Here is a 14,058-nt window from a genome sequence, read left to right on the forward strand (position 1 = left end):
CTTGTTGCAGTGGGATTTACTGATATACTGTAGTGAATTTAAAGGCCCAGTGAATGGCAGTTTGGAAGCAAACAGGTTGCTTTACACTGAGCTTTGTAACAGGGAGTACTATCCCTTTAAGGGAATCTGACTAAAGGCCCAGCTGAGCTCGTTCTTGAATTCAGGTCAGAACCCAAGCAAGGTTGACACGGCATGCCGGGAAATGGGATGTGACTATACAAGGCAAGCTCTCTACCAGGGAAGAGGTAAAGCTGACAATGGTTCTCCTTGCTAAGGTACCAAGTAGGGTCCAATCTGGGGTAGGCAGCCAAGGTCACAGAAGGCCTGGATCAAAGCCCACATAAGTGCATATGAAAGGCAGGGTAGGAGGAAGCCTGAGGAGTTGGGAGAGACATGTTTTTGGTAGGAATAAAAACAAATTGCAAGTCCTGCCTTGAGACACGAAGCCTCAAGGTGTGTGGGGGACGTAAGAGACAGAACCCAGGTGGATGTGAGTCTGACTGTGTGCACTTACCCACCGCAGGCTGGGGTTTGCATGAAGCATCCCTTTGCTTTCCAGCATCATGAAGGGTGCTAAGCAGACCTTCAGCAAAGGACTTCTCTTTCCTTTGGACTTTCCAGGAAGACAAAACTTTATAGGTGGGCTGGAAAGGTAACTTCCTCTGGATTATCCAGCCAGAAGAGACATTGAGGCACAAGGTAGCTTAACTGCAGAGGGAGACTGGAACCCTTCTTGGAAACTGGGACATCTGCCAGTCAGAGGCAGAAGGGTAAGTCAAACTGCAGCTACAGGGTTCATGTACACAGAGGGAAGTGCAGAGCTGCCAGGTTATCTTCAGCTCTAGGAATGACCACAGTGAGACTGTAGTGGAGGTGAGAGGGTAAACTGGCACTTACTTGTTATATGTGCTAGAAGCAGAAGGCTGGGGGGATGCAGGGGCAGGCTGGGGATTGGAGCAGCCCAGAGAACACAGTGGAGAGTAGGGTACAAAATGATGGGAGGAGCAGTCTATGAGCCTGTGGCAGGTTGCTGGGGGCCAGTGAGTTGAAAGTATCTGGAAGCAGCAGGAAGCGAGTTGAATAGGATTGGAGTGGATATTTCCATTCCATCTTTTATGCTTCCTTCTGCCCAGCTTGCCATGATTTCTGCCACTTCCCCCTTGACATCGCCCTCTTTCTGGCAGGAAGTTTTTGCTGCAGACACCAGCTGCTGCCAACATCTGCCTGGTGACTAGGGCCAGACAGGAAAGTCCCAAGAACACAGAAGAGTCTTTCTGCCTTCAGTGCTCCTAGCAGCAGGGACCTTAACCCCATTGCAGCAAAATAAGCATGTGGTCAGTCTCATTCCTCTGCTGGACTCTTGGGCAGATTGTTTGGCAACTTGCAAAACCAAATCCTAAAACAGTGGGAGAGGCTGTATTGCTCTGCCTCTAAGAAGGCATGTAGTGCTTTTCTTTTGGTTTCCAAGGAACAAAGGTGTTTTATGTACTTTTTCTGTCTTAAGGAAAGATTATTTAAAGTTATGCCCATTGTCAGGGCGGGCTTTTTGCCACTTCAGATGTTAAAAAGCTTAAACAATGAGGTAGTAACAGTCTAAAGATAAGCTCCTTGTAACTGTGCTTAAGTTGTCTGCTGGTACTGTGTATTCAGAACTGACGAGCAATCTGTATCACCCTGGATGGTTTTTGAATCAATAGAAGGCTTACAGGAAAAACTACTAAAAGCATCCAACTTACGGTTGATGGTGTTTCCAGCATTGGAGTTGGGAGCCGAGGAACGGGTTTTGCTACTTTCTGAAGGAATCGAAGGGGTTTCTTTGGCTCCTGGACTTTATTCTTTTTGGCCAACAGCACCTGGAACAGTCACACAGCTTGAGCTCTGCCCACACAGGAACTGACACTAATGCAGAGAGCACAATGCAGGGTCTATCCTGCTACCTACTGACCTCTATGACTCGCTGAGGCCATGCTCCACCTTGCAGAATTGCACTTTTATTAGTTTCCTCACCATCTCTTTTCACCTTGTTCAAAGTCAAATGCTGTATATTAGGATACCACTGGGCAAATAGATGGCTGAAATGTCCTCATGAATTTTTGGAAAGCATAGCGGAGAAGTGAGGCTGACTGCTATCTATATTAATAACAGGCAGCTTAAGTGGTGAGCGTCATGGGTGACTGCCCAAGGTGCCACAGTTAGGGGGCGCCAAATACACACACACGTGTGCACACATGCGCCAATACACGTGTGAGCTGCCTGTATTCACAGCAGTGCTGTCCCCCAACCCTGCCCCACCCTGGCCAATCCCCACCCCAAGGCAAGAAGAGCAGTGTCCAGCTCAACCCACCCCCCACCTCCAGCCACTGTTCACGAGGAGCCAGGTGGAATGGTGCCTGTTTCTGCCTGTCCGCCTGCCTGGCACACCACGCTGCTCCACCTCCCCACTGGACTGTGCCTTGCTCCCCTGCCCACCTGCCTCTATCTATGCCTCTGCTTGCAGCAGCAGTGCTGACAGGGGGAGCAGGATGCACAAAAGAAAAGTTTACCCAGGGCACCTTTTTCCCTCAGGCCAGCTCTGCTACTAGTAATGTGTTAGCAAGCACAAAGACTGTCTTGAAATTAATCCTAATTGATCTTAATCTCTGGCACACTACATCTTTAAAGCACATCTTTGAAGAAAGCATTTGCATTTAAACTAGGAATCTGTTGAATCAATTAAATGCTAAATGTGCCAGGAGCAGAGGCCAATTCTGAGAGTTACTTAAATAATGGTAAAAATGATGAACATTTTATAGAGAAAATATTCTATGCAGAAACAAAGGAGGTAACAGGATTCACAAACTGATAACAAATGACACACTTCAATCCCTCGGGTATCACAAATTTAATAGCTAAAGACAAAGTGAACAATGACTGTAACAGGGATCCAGTTCTGGTCCCTGTTCCAGGCACTAAGTGCTGGTGGGACGGGGTTGGAGAACTCTTGAAAAGTCCGGTGGGTTTGCACGGCCACTGGAGTGGCCAGAGAGGCAGTCCATATGTGGCCCCTACAGCAGAAGCAGAATCTCAGCTGCACGTGGCCACGTGTGTGGAGAATGAGCCTTCATTGTGTCCCAGAAGTTCGAGCGGACTATAGAGAGGAGCCAGCACAGACTTCCCCCAGAGAGGGGAATGCACAGTGGGCTTGGAGCGCCGTGCATGCCATATGGAGACATATCTCAGCAGCTGTACTGGGATATGGTGGTGGTGCCCAATAAGCCAGGGGAAGGCTCAGGATGAGACCAGGGAGAATGGAACTGGGAGAGGGAAGAAGAATCCCACCAACCCCTTACTTGAGGAAGTGGTTAAGTGGTGATGCTGCGAGGAAGTGACCCCAGACTACTGGTAAATTGAGTGAGGTTATCACATGTGTTAGATGAATTTACAGATAATTAATTGATCGCATATAAAAAAGAGAGACTGATTAATTTATGGATAATTGACTGATCACTTATAATCAAGAGAGTGATTACTTTTGGTAATTAACTGATCATCTTTAATCAAGATAAACTGATGAATTGATAAATAATTAATTGTTCCCCATAATCAAAAGAAATTGATGAATTGATCATTAGTTGATCATCCAGAATAAAAGGAGAACTAATGACGACAGTGGTAATCAATTGTTCTTCTGTGAAGTCAGGGGCTTGACAAAGGTATTTAAAATTACTGGGATGAAGAAAATGAAAGACAACGGCTTACACTGTAAAATAAATTACCTGATGGTAGGCCATCCTGACTAGAAGAACACTTGATTGAGTTGCATCAGGAAAGGCTTGATGAGCTAATGTTTGTCAACCCTAAAGGGAGAATTAGCCTGATGGTGCAAAGCCTGGCAAAAGTGATTGTTGTCTCCCCTGGAGAAACAGAAGCTGACTAGATTGCCTTAGAAAAAAAGAAGACTCAGGGTCTTGAGTACCCTGGGAAGCCCAGTGGTCCTTCAAGCAAAATAGTCTGATTGGAAGCCTGTAAAGGCTGGATACCGTTACAATACCAACCGAGTATTGTAGAATGCGTGAACAATGGGTGTCCCCAGTGGTGGATTGGGTGATGGATACTGTCTGAGCAAGCTGCAATTCAAGAGTTAAGACCACAGATCTGAGCACCCAACCTGGAGTGGTATGGAGCAGGGTGTAGGGGGAGAGGAGCCCTGCAATGGGACTGCCCATAGCCAGGTGGATCTTTGCTTTTATCTTAACATCTAACCACCCTCTAATTTTTAAACAAGACGTGGCAGATGAAAATGAAGGGCAGTAGAGATAGAAATCTGGTAGACCTGAATAAGAGAGGTGGTCCCTGCCACAGTCTCTTGTAGTAACCAGGCAGGGAGTCCCCAGCTTATTTAGTTTAGCTCAGTGATTCACAACCAAGGTGCCATGAGAACCTTTTAAGGGGGACGCATAATATTGTTAGGTGTGCAAACACTTACATATGATTCATAAGATAAACCCACAGATTTCACATTGGAATCTATAGTGTCAAAAACATTCTGACCTGTGGTGGTCTTTCTCAGTTCTTCCCAACAGAAGAATTGCTTTATTATTTTTTCTGTCAAAAAAGGAGTGAAAGCTAAGAGCTGGCATTTTCTAAGGGGTGCTTTGAGTCTAACAAGGTTGAGACCCACTGTGTAACTTTTCCCAGTCAGGCAGAAGGTAGGGCAGTATAGCACCTTGGCTGTTGCCTACAAAAGCTTAGGCCTCTCAGAATGGTTAGTCTCTAAGGTGCTTCCCTGCCTCTCCCTTCTCCCATAGTGTTCCAAAATATGCTTCCTCTCTCATTCACATCCCCAGAGCGAGCACAGCCATTGCATATACTAAATAATGAGCAAATAGGAAATAAAGGGCAAATGGCAAATTTCTTAACTTGTCTAGAAATATCCTTTCTTCTAGCAGGAAAGTCCATGGATGGACCATGAAGGGCCTTGGCCTGCTTGCAATTACATGGACACAGAAATCAGACCAGTCAATCGAGGGAGGCTAAGTATAGCCACAGGCCTGAAAAACTCTCCCAGTTCAAGATAATTCCAAAGGTACTTCAGAGAACCAAAATCTATCACAGCTTCTATCACAGGGAGATACACCAAGAAATTCATGCTAACACTTCCAACTGCAGTGCAATTCTGTCTACTGTAATACATAATAGAGTTCACAAAAAAACTAAGGAGTGTGGCATTATTTAAATTTCCTTCCCAGTTAGCATCCTGATGGGATGTGCAGACTTCGCTATTAGAAGAAATTAAATTTATAGATGGGGAAAGAAATTCTTTTTCTTTGAAGGGAAAGTATGCAGATCTGTTACAAGGGGGATGTCCACTAGTACTGTGTCATGTGAGACAGATACAGAAATTAACATATATATTAAAATGTTCTTCCACTGGACAGAAGAGGCTTACCAGCTTAATTTGTGTACATAGTTAAGATATGAAGTGTAATCTAGTGATCATCCTATATAACTCTTTGTATGATGAATCTGATCCTTCAGGCCAGGATGCTTCCCTGACTGAATGAATAACCACAAATATTTGAAACAAGGAAAAAATCTTCTAACTATGAAAGCTTCTCAAATGTATCAGCTGAGTCATCTAATGATCAAAGCCTTAGTAGCTGGGTGTTTTAAAATTTGTGACAGGATCCCACTGAGCTGGACTTTCTGAACTGGATACTATATTCAAGATATTTAGGGTTTTCCTGACATTGAGATTACGCCAGAGCATTGTGTGGTGGTGTTGAAACTGTTCTCCACAGAAACAGAACGGGATGGGAAAGCAAGATTTTCTTGAAACCCTGTTATTTTGGGAACAGTGACTGTGAAATCTACTGGCAGAACTCTGCCCTCATGACTGTTGTTCCCATCACTGTTGTTCCCAAAGATCTTAACCTCCACATGTGTTTCTGGCCAAAGGAACTGCAAAAGAAAGATGCACTTTTTTAAAAGGAAAGAATATCTATGGGTTAAAGTGTTGAACATCTGAATGTCATTGCTTTAAGTTTTCTGGCCTTAAGTGCAGAATTTTATCTTTAAGCAAAAACTTCTTGCTGAGAAAATATGACCAAGTTTTGGTATCTAATTAGGTACAAGAACCAGATCATCTCTGGACAGTGTGGGGCCACCTAGACAACTGTAACTTGTGTTTTTGTTCCGGAGGCCATTATGAACAGAAAAGGACAGTCGTGCTTTTGGCTATAAGAGGAAAATTCACAATTGTAGCTACAGCCCATTCCTCTCTTCATCTGGAATAACACTTTGTTTCTCTTGCTGGATTCTGCCTTCAGTGGTTTCCTTGACAGAAAAGTGATTCAGGGCTGTAAAGTTCCCATCTGCTGGATTTACTGTTTGCTTTCTCAACCAGCTATTCTGTATGGGCAGTCCTTGAGAGTACAGCATTTTCTCCTTTTTTATGTAGGAACAAAGATTAGACGCACAGAGCCAGGCTGAGGATCTTGTACCTTTCCTTGTGGTCAGATTCTAAAACAACGGTGGTAGATTTCAGCTGATCAGGATGGGAGTTTTAGCTCTGACGGCCTATTTAACTGTTCTGAGCTTGAGCCAGTTTGATAGTGTGTTGTGTTCCATCAGTATTTTAACACATGATTGTTGCCTGAATAAACTTATCTGCTCTTGAAGATGGTGCATATGCCAGTAGAATTCTGCGTCCCTCTTGCAACAGAACAAGGGAGGATAGTTGAGTGTAAAGAATTAAACTTTTGGGGAAGATATATGGAATCTCACTGACAATGGTATGTTGGTGCCAGAGACCTTTATTGGTGGAGGCATCACACACATCAGATACATGGGTTGGAAAAAACTTGCCAAAAAAATCATTGTCTGTTGTATTAGAAGCAGTGATCTCCACCGCAAGGTTCATTTAACAACACCCAGCTCTTCTAAAACACTTTTATTTCCTAGATCCCAAAGCATCTTACAATCTTTGTCCCAATTTTACAGACAGAAGTACAGAAAGTGAATTGCCCAGGGTCACGGGACAGACCAGTGGCAGAACTAGGAAACGAACCCAAAAGTTCTGAGTTTCTGTACTTCCCACTCCATCACCCTACCTCCTCCAGATCAATTTATTTTGGGTGTTGAAATTTAGAGCTTGTATCCTAAACCATGGCTTTTTTGAGAAATCTGGTTAAAAATTTTTGGTTGTCATAAATGATGCATGGCCCCAGCAGCTGAGGGGGCATGGCTGCACTGGTGGCAGCAGGAGCACGGAGGTGGTAAACACAGAGCTCCCGCAGGCACTGCCGGCACTGTTGGTGGTGGGGGGTGGGAAGTGCTGACATGGGCTTGGTGACCACCTTCAGGTGCCACTGAAAGTGTTGGCAGTGGCCAGCAGTGATCATGGACCGTCTGCAAACACTACTGGCATAGGGGATGCACTGCCATGCTCAGAGGGTGCACATGCACCCACGTGCACCCCCTACATGTTGCCCCGGGTTGAGTGCTCCGTCTCTTGTCTGTTTGGGCAATAGAAGGATGGAGATATAGCCTTAAGCTGTCTTGTTTCTTGAAAGTATCAGTTACCTAGTTTAAATCACATGAAGTACACCAAAGTCCTTGTTAATGTGGCATTTAAATTGATTGGGGTAAGTGGGGAGTGAGGGGAAGGAGGGAAGGTGATGCTGGAATGCCAGTAACTTTGGCTTTAGGAGTTGCAATGCAATCTAAGGAGTAAGCCAGACTGCTGTGACTCGACTTTCTGACACTACACTGATTGGTCACTTTATTTATTATCTCAGTGGTGACAGATGGCAGAACAAGGAGCAATGGTCTCAAGTTGCAGCAAGGGAGGTTTAGGTTGGATATCAGGAAAACTTTCTCACAAGGAGGGTGGTGAAGCACTGAAACAGGTCACCTGGAGAGGTGGTGGAATCTCTAATCTTGAAGGTTTTTAAGGCCCAGCTTAACAAAGCCCTGGCTGGAATGATCTAGTTGGGGATGGTCCTACTTTGATCAGAGGGTTGGGCTAAATGACCTCCTGAGGTCCCTCCCAACCCTCATTTTCCATGATTGTATAATTCTTTTTACTGCTGCTTGCCCCTATTTGAGTAACTATCATACAAGGTCAGCTTGCAGTTATGCTCAGTTGAAAGTTACCAAGGGTTTTGCTGTGATAGCAAAACCTCTGTATCATGCACCTTGGTGTAGCCAATAATCAGGTTATCCAACTCTCTAGTAACACATAGGTGTATTAGAGTACCAAAGCTCTCCCTTTTTAGCTGCATGGAGTTCTTGGGTCTGTATTCATTTAAAGAAGTTTTTAGGACAGTTCCATTTATAGGCACCAAAGTTCATTTCATGTAGGTTACTTAACAGTAATCAATCAAGGAATTGGCTTTTCATTGCTTCAGGTTCACTTGGTGTTAGATGTGGGTCACTGTGAACTGTGTGCATGCACACACATGTGCACAATCTCTCAAGACACCCTACTACTAAGGCCATTTTTCTTGAAAAAGACTCTTACTCTGAAGGATCTTCTGATCTTGAATGACACAGTGGACAGTGGGGCACAAGATGGAAGGTTTTTAAGAAGATAAAAACAAATCCAATTCCTTAAAGCGACAAAAGGGTTGCAACAAGCAGTTTGAGTGTATACATTGGGACAATTTTATCTGAGAGTGGCAGGAGACGGTATCTCCTCTCTTGCCATTTTACTTTCTTTTTAGGGGCATACCTGAAGAACAGCATCTGCAATATGCTTCTCACAATAGTTTCAAGATACTTTTCCTCAGAAAAATGACCCCTCTGTGGACTTCAGCCTCAAGTTTGCAAGTGGTGTCCTCGTTCTCACAAAGATGCATATGAGGATTCCCCCTGTAGTTTCTGAGCTCCTTCCTATCCCTTTAGAAGAGTTTACCCTAGGACTGCAATTGGAAGAAGAGGAAAAGGAAGAACAGAACTGCTATGCATCTTATTCCTTCTTTTGCTAGAAAATTGAGCATTAGAAATGTCCTGTGTGCAGGACTGACTCTTGTGGCCAAAATCTATAGTGTTCCTGAAATCTATGTATTCAGTTTCTCAGATTTATAGGAGCAGAAAAAAGAGGAATTAACTCCACAGAGCTCAGACACCAAGTGCACTCTCACTTTATAGAGTCCCACCATTGTTTGTGGGGGAGAAAGAGATACAGGGTAGATATAGGGTACTTCTCTTATATACATCCCCAGCAAGTGCATATTAACTGCACAATGTAAAGTCAGTCCCAATTCTGGCTTATTGTTTACATTCCAACAAATATCTGTTACTTGTATACCTGTTAAATACATATACCACTTAACTGCCTAGCATCTTTTAATCCCATTATCTACTCAAAGGATGTAGAAGTGGATGGCAACTTGGGCAGCAGTGACTATGGGATGATTGAGTTCAGGATCCTGACAAAAGGAAGAAAGAAAGCAGCAAAATATGGAACATGAACTTTGGAAAAGCAGACTTTGATTCCCTCAGGGAACTGATGGGCAGGATCACTCAGGAGGCCAGTCTGAGGGGGAAAGGAGTCTAGAAGAGCTGCTTGTATTTTAAAGAAACCTTCCTGAGGGTACAGGAACAAACCATCCTGATGTGCAGGAAGAATAGCAAATATGGCAAATGACCAGCCTGGCTTAGCAGATAACTTGTCTGTCATATTAAACAAAAAGGGAAGCTTACAGGAAGTTGAAGCTTCGACAGATGACTAGGGAGGAGTATAAGAGTATTGCTTGAGCATGCAGGGATGAAGTCACGAAGACCAAAGCACAGTTGGAGTTGCAGCTACCAAGGACCATGAAGGGTAACAAGAAGGATTTTTACAAGTATGTTAGCAACAAAAGGAAGGTAAGGGAAAGTGTGGGTCCCTAATCAAATGGGGGAAGCAACCTTGTGACAGAAGATGAGGAAAAGGCTGAAGTACTCACTGCCTTTTTTACCTTGGTCTTCATAGGCAAGGTCAGCTCCCAGACTACTGCACCTGACAGCACAGTTTGGGGAGAAGGTGAGCAGCCCTCAGTAGTGAAAGAACAGGTTAGGGACTATTTAGAAAAGCAGGACATGTACAAGTCTATGCGGGCAGATGCAATCCATCCAAGCGTGCTGAGGGAGTTGGCTGATGTGACTGTGGAGCTGTAGGACATTATCTTTGAAAAGTTGTGGCAATTGGGGAAGGTTCCAGATGATTAGAAAAGGGCAAATATAGTGCTCATCTTTAAGAACGGGAAAGAGAAGGATTCAGGGAACTACAGACCAGTCAGCTTCACCTCATTCCCTGGAAAAATCATGGTGCAGGTCCTCAAGGAATCCATTCCTAAGCACTTGGAGAAGAAGGTGATTAGGAACAGTCAGCATGACTGCCTTCTATGATGAGATGACTGGCTCTGTGGATGCAAGGAAAGCAGTGGACATGATATACCATGACTTGAGCAAGGCTTTTGATGTGGTCTCCCACAGCATTCTTGCAAGCAAGTTGAGGAGGTATGGATTGGATGTACAGACTGTAAGGTGGATGAAAAGGTAGCTGGATCATCGGGCTCAAGAGGTAATGATCAATACCTGAATGTCTAGTTGCCAGCCAGTATCAAGCAGAATCCCTCAGTGGTTGGTCCTAGGCCTGGTTTCATTTCACAGATTTCATAGACATTAGGGGCCGGAAAGGACCTCACAAGATCGAGTCCAGCCCCCCCGTCATAAGCAGGAAGTCTGCGGGGATCAAATGATCCCAGCAAGATAAACATCCAAGCACCTTTTGAATGAGTCCAGAGTAGATGCTTGCATTACATCTGGAGGGGGAGTCTGTTCCAGACCCTGGACCCTCAGACTGTGAAAGTTTTCCTTATGTTCAATCTAAATCAGCCTTCTAGGAGTTTGTGGCCGTTGGACCTTGTTATTACTTGGGGAGCCCTAGTGAACAAGTGTTCTCCCAGATCCTGAGGCACTCCTCTTATGTAGTTCTGGCTACCACCAAGCTCCCCCTGAGCCTTCTCTTCTCCAGGCTGAAGAGTCCCATGTCCCTCACCCTCTCTTCATAAGGTTTGCTCTATTGTCCTTTGATCATACAGGTGGCTCTCCTCTGGACTGTCTCAAGCCTATCCACATCCCTCTTGAACTGGGGGGCACAAAACTGGATGCAGTACTCCAGCTGCGGCCTCACCAAGGCTGAGTAAAGCAGGAGGATGACGTCCCTGGTTTTGCTAAAAATGCACTGATGGATGCATGCCAGTTTGGTTAGTTTTGCTGGCCACACCATCGCATTGGTGGCCTATGTTCATCTTGTGGTCAATCAGGACCCCCAAGTCTCTGTTGGTCATAGCGCTAGTGAGCGCAGCACTGCCGAGTCTATAAGTATGATGCTGGTTGTTCTTCCCAAGGTGGAGCACCCTGCACTTTTCTACATTAAATGCCATCAGGTTTTGCTCCGCCCACTTTGGAAGGGTGTCCAGGTCAGTCTATATCCCCAATCTGTCTTCCAGTGTAACCACCTTCCCCCATAGTTTGATGTCGTCCATGAACTTTACCAGTCTGCATCTAATGCCTGAATCCAGATCATTAATGAAGACGTTGAACAATACCAGCCCAAGAACTGAGTCCTGAGGGACTCCACTGGTCACCTTGCGCCACATTGATTTGCTCCCATCAACTAGTACTTGTTGGGTTCAAATCAGCAGGTCCTGATGATCTCCACCCCAGAGTGCTGAGGGAATTGGCAGAGGTCACTGCAGGACCCCTTGCACAATTTTACGAGCACTCATGGTGCTCTGGTGAGGTTCCAGAGGACTGGAAAAGGGCCAATGTGGTCCCCATTTTCAAAAAAGGGAGGAAAGAGGACGCAAGAAACTATAGGCCCATTAGTCTTACCTTAGTCCTGGGAAACCTCTTTGAGAAAATTATCCAGGAGCACATCTGCAAGGGACCAGCAGGGGAGATTATGCTTCGGGGCAATCAACATGGGTTCATTAGAGGCAGGTCCTGTCAGACCAACCTGGTGGCCTTCTACAACTAGGTCACACAATCCTTGGATGCAGGTGTCGCAGTGGACGTAGTCTTTCTGGGCTTTAGGAAGGCCTTTGACACTGTCTTTCACCCCATCCTCATTAAAAAATTAGGCAACTGTGGTGTCAATGCCTACACAGTCAAATGGGTTGCAAACTGGCTGGAGGGCCACACCCAGAGAGTAGTGGTGGACAGGTCATTTTTGACCCCGAAGGATGTGGGCAGTGGGGTTACCCAGGGCTTGGTCCTCGGGCCTGCACTGTTCAACATCTTCATCAGCGACTTGGACAAGGGGGTGAAAAGCACCTTGTTCAAATTCACGGGTGAGACTAAGATGTGGGGAGAAGTTGGCATGCTAGAAGAGAGGGACAGGCTACAACTAGATCTGGACAGGTTACAGAGGTGGGCGGCTGAGAACAGGATGGGTTTCAACACAGACAAGTGCAAGGTGCTGCACCTGGGGAGGAAGAACCAGCAGCATACCTACAGGCTGGGGAACTCCCTTCTTGTCAGCACAGAGACAGAAAAAGATCTCGGAGTCGCTACTGATTCCAAGGAGGGAACTGACTCCACATGGGCCGCCAATGTGGGGAAGCAGTCAGGAAGGCTAACCGCACCTTGTCATGCATATATAGATGTATCATGAACAGGTCCAACATGATCTTCCCCCTCTATGTGACACTGGTCAGGCCACAGTTGGAGTACTGCATCCTGTTCTGGGTGCCGCACTTCAGGAGGGATGTGGACAGCATCGTGAGGGTCCAGAGGAGGGCTGCTCACATGATTAAGGAGCAGCAGGGCAGGCCCTATGATGAGAGGCTACGGGACCTGAACATGTTCAGCCTCCACAAGAGAAGACAGAGGAGATCTGGTGGCAGTCTACAAACTGGCCAAGAGGGACCAGCAGGCAATGGGAGAGTCTCTGTTCCCCCGAGCACTACCGGGTGTAACAAGGAATAATGGCCATAAGCTGACTGAGAGTAGATTCAGGCTAGACATCAGAAGGCTGTACTTCACAGTCATGGTGGCCAGGAGCTGGAACCAACTTAGTCAACAATCTGTGGCCTGTGGACCCAATTTAGCCTGCAGAGCTGGGGGGCTTCTGTGAGAGGGCTTTACTGACATGGCAACTGCGTGGTAGGGAGTAGTCGTGGCATGGGGGAAAGGGATTGTAGTGGTACAGGGACCAGGTTGGAAGCATTAAAGCAGCCTCCACTCCAAAACATTGCCAAGTAGGTACATCACAAACAGGTCTAGGGAGGTCGTATTTCCCCTCTGTGCAGCATTGGTCAGGCCACAGCTGGAGTACTGCATCCAGTTTTGGGCACCACACTTCAGGAGGGATGTGGATGGCCTGGAGAGAGTTCAGAGGAGGGTCACTCGTCTGGTTAAAGGCATACAGAAAAAACCCTATGTGGACTGATTGGGAGACGTTATCCTCTTCAGCCTCCACAAGAGGAGGCTGAGAGGTGAACTTGTGTCTGCCTACAAACTCATCAGGGGGGTCCAGAAAGAAATAGGGGATGCAGTGTTTACCAGGGTGCCTGTTGGAGTAACTAGAAATAATGGCCACAAACTGGAAGAGAACAAATTCAGTTTGGACATCAGGAAAAAAAATTACAATGAGAGTTGCCAAAATATGAAATAAACTTCCAAGGGAGGTGGTACTGTCCCCTTCCTTGGAGGTATTTAAAAGGAGATAGGACAGACACCTGGCTGGGGTCATCTGACCCCAGCACTTATTCCTGCCCAGGCCAGAGGGTTGGACTCGATGATCTAATAGGTCCCTTCCGACCCTACATCTATGAAACTATGAAACTTCCAAGGGAAGTGGAGCACGCTCCTACCCTGGGGGTCTTTAAAAGGAGGCTAGACATTCACCTAGCTAGGGTCGTTTGACCTCCGCATTCTTTCCAGCCCAGGGCAGGGGGTCAGACTTGATGACCTGATTAGGTCCCTTCTGACTGTACCAACTATTACACTATGGGTCTGACCCTAGATCCAGTTCCCCAGCCATTGGACCATGAGAGCACCAAGGCCGCAGTTCCCCAGCTTAAC

The 14,058-nt window shown here is 46.0% G+C and overlaps 1 protein-coding gene across 3 annotated transcripts in view; it reads right to left on the reverse strand.

Annotated features, from left to right (window-relative positions):
- Positions 1–14,058, reverse strand: part of MAATS1 (MYCBP associated and testis expressed 1) — a 55,145-nt gene that overhangs the window by 17,943 nt on the left and 23,144 nt on the right. For all 3 annotated transcript variants that reach the window (XM_019548722.1, XM_019548721.1, XM_019548720.1), the window contains exon 11: positions 1,737–1,853. In XM_019548722.1, coding sequence (XP_019404267.1) covers positions 1,737–1,853 — 117 coding nt within the window. The remainder of the gene's footprint in view (positions 1–1,736; positions 1,854–14,058) is intronic.

The sequence above is a fragment of the Crocodylus porosus genome, unplaced genomic scaffold (genome assembly GCF_001723895.1).
Source record: "Crocodylus porosus isolate Cpor-Errol unplaced genomic scaffold, CroPor_comp1, whole genome shotgun sequence".
Taxonomy (NCBI): Eukaryota; Metazoa; Chordata; order Crocodylia; family Crocodylidae; genus Crocodylus; species Crocodylus porosus.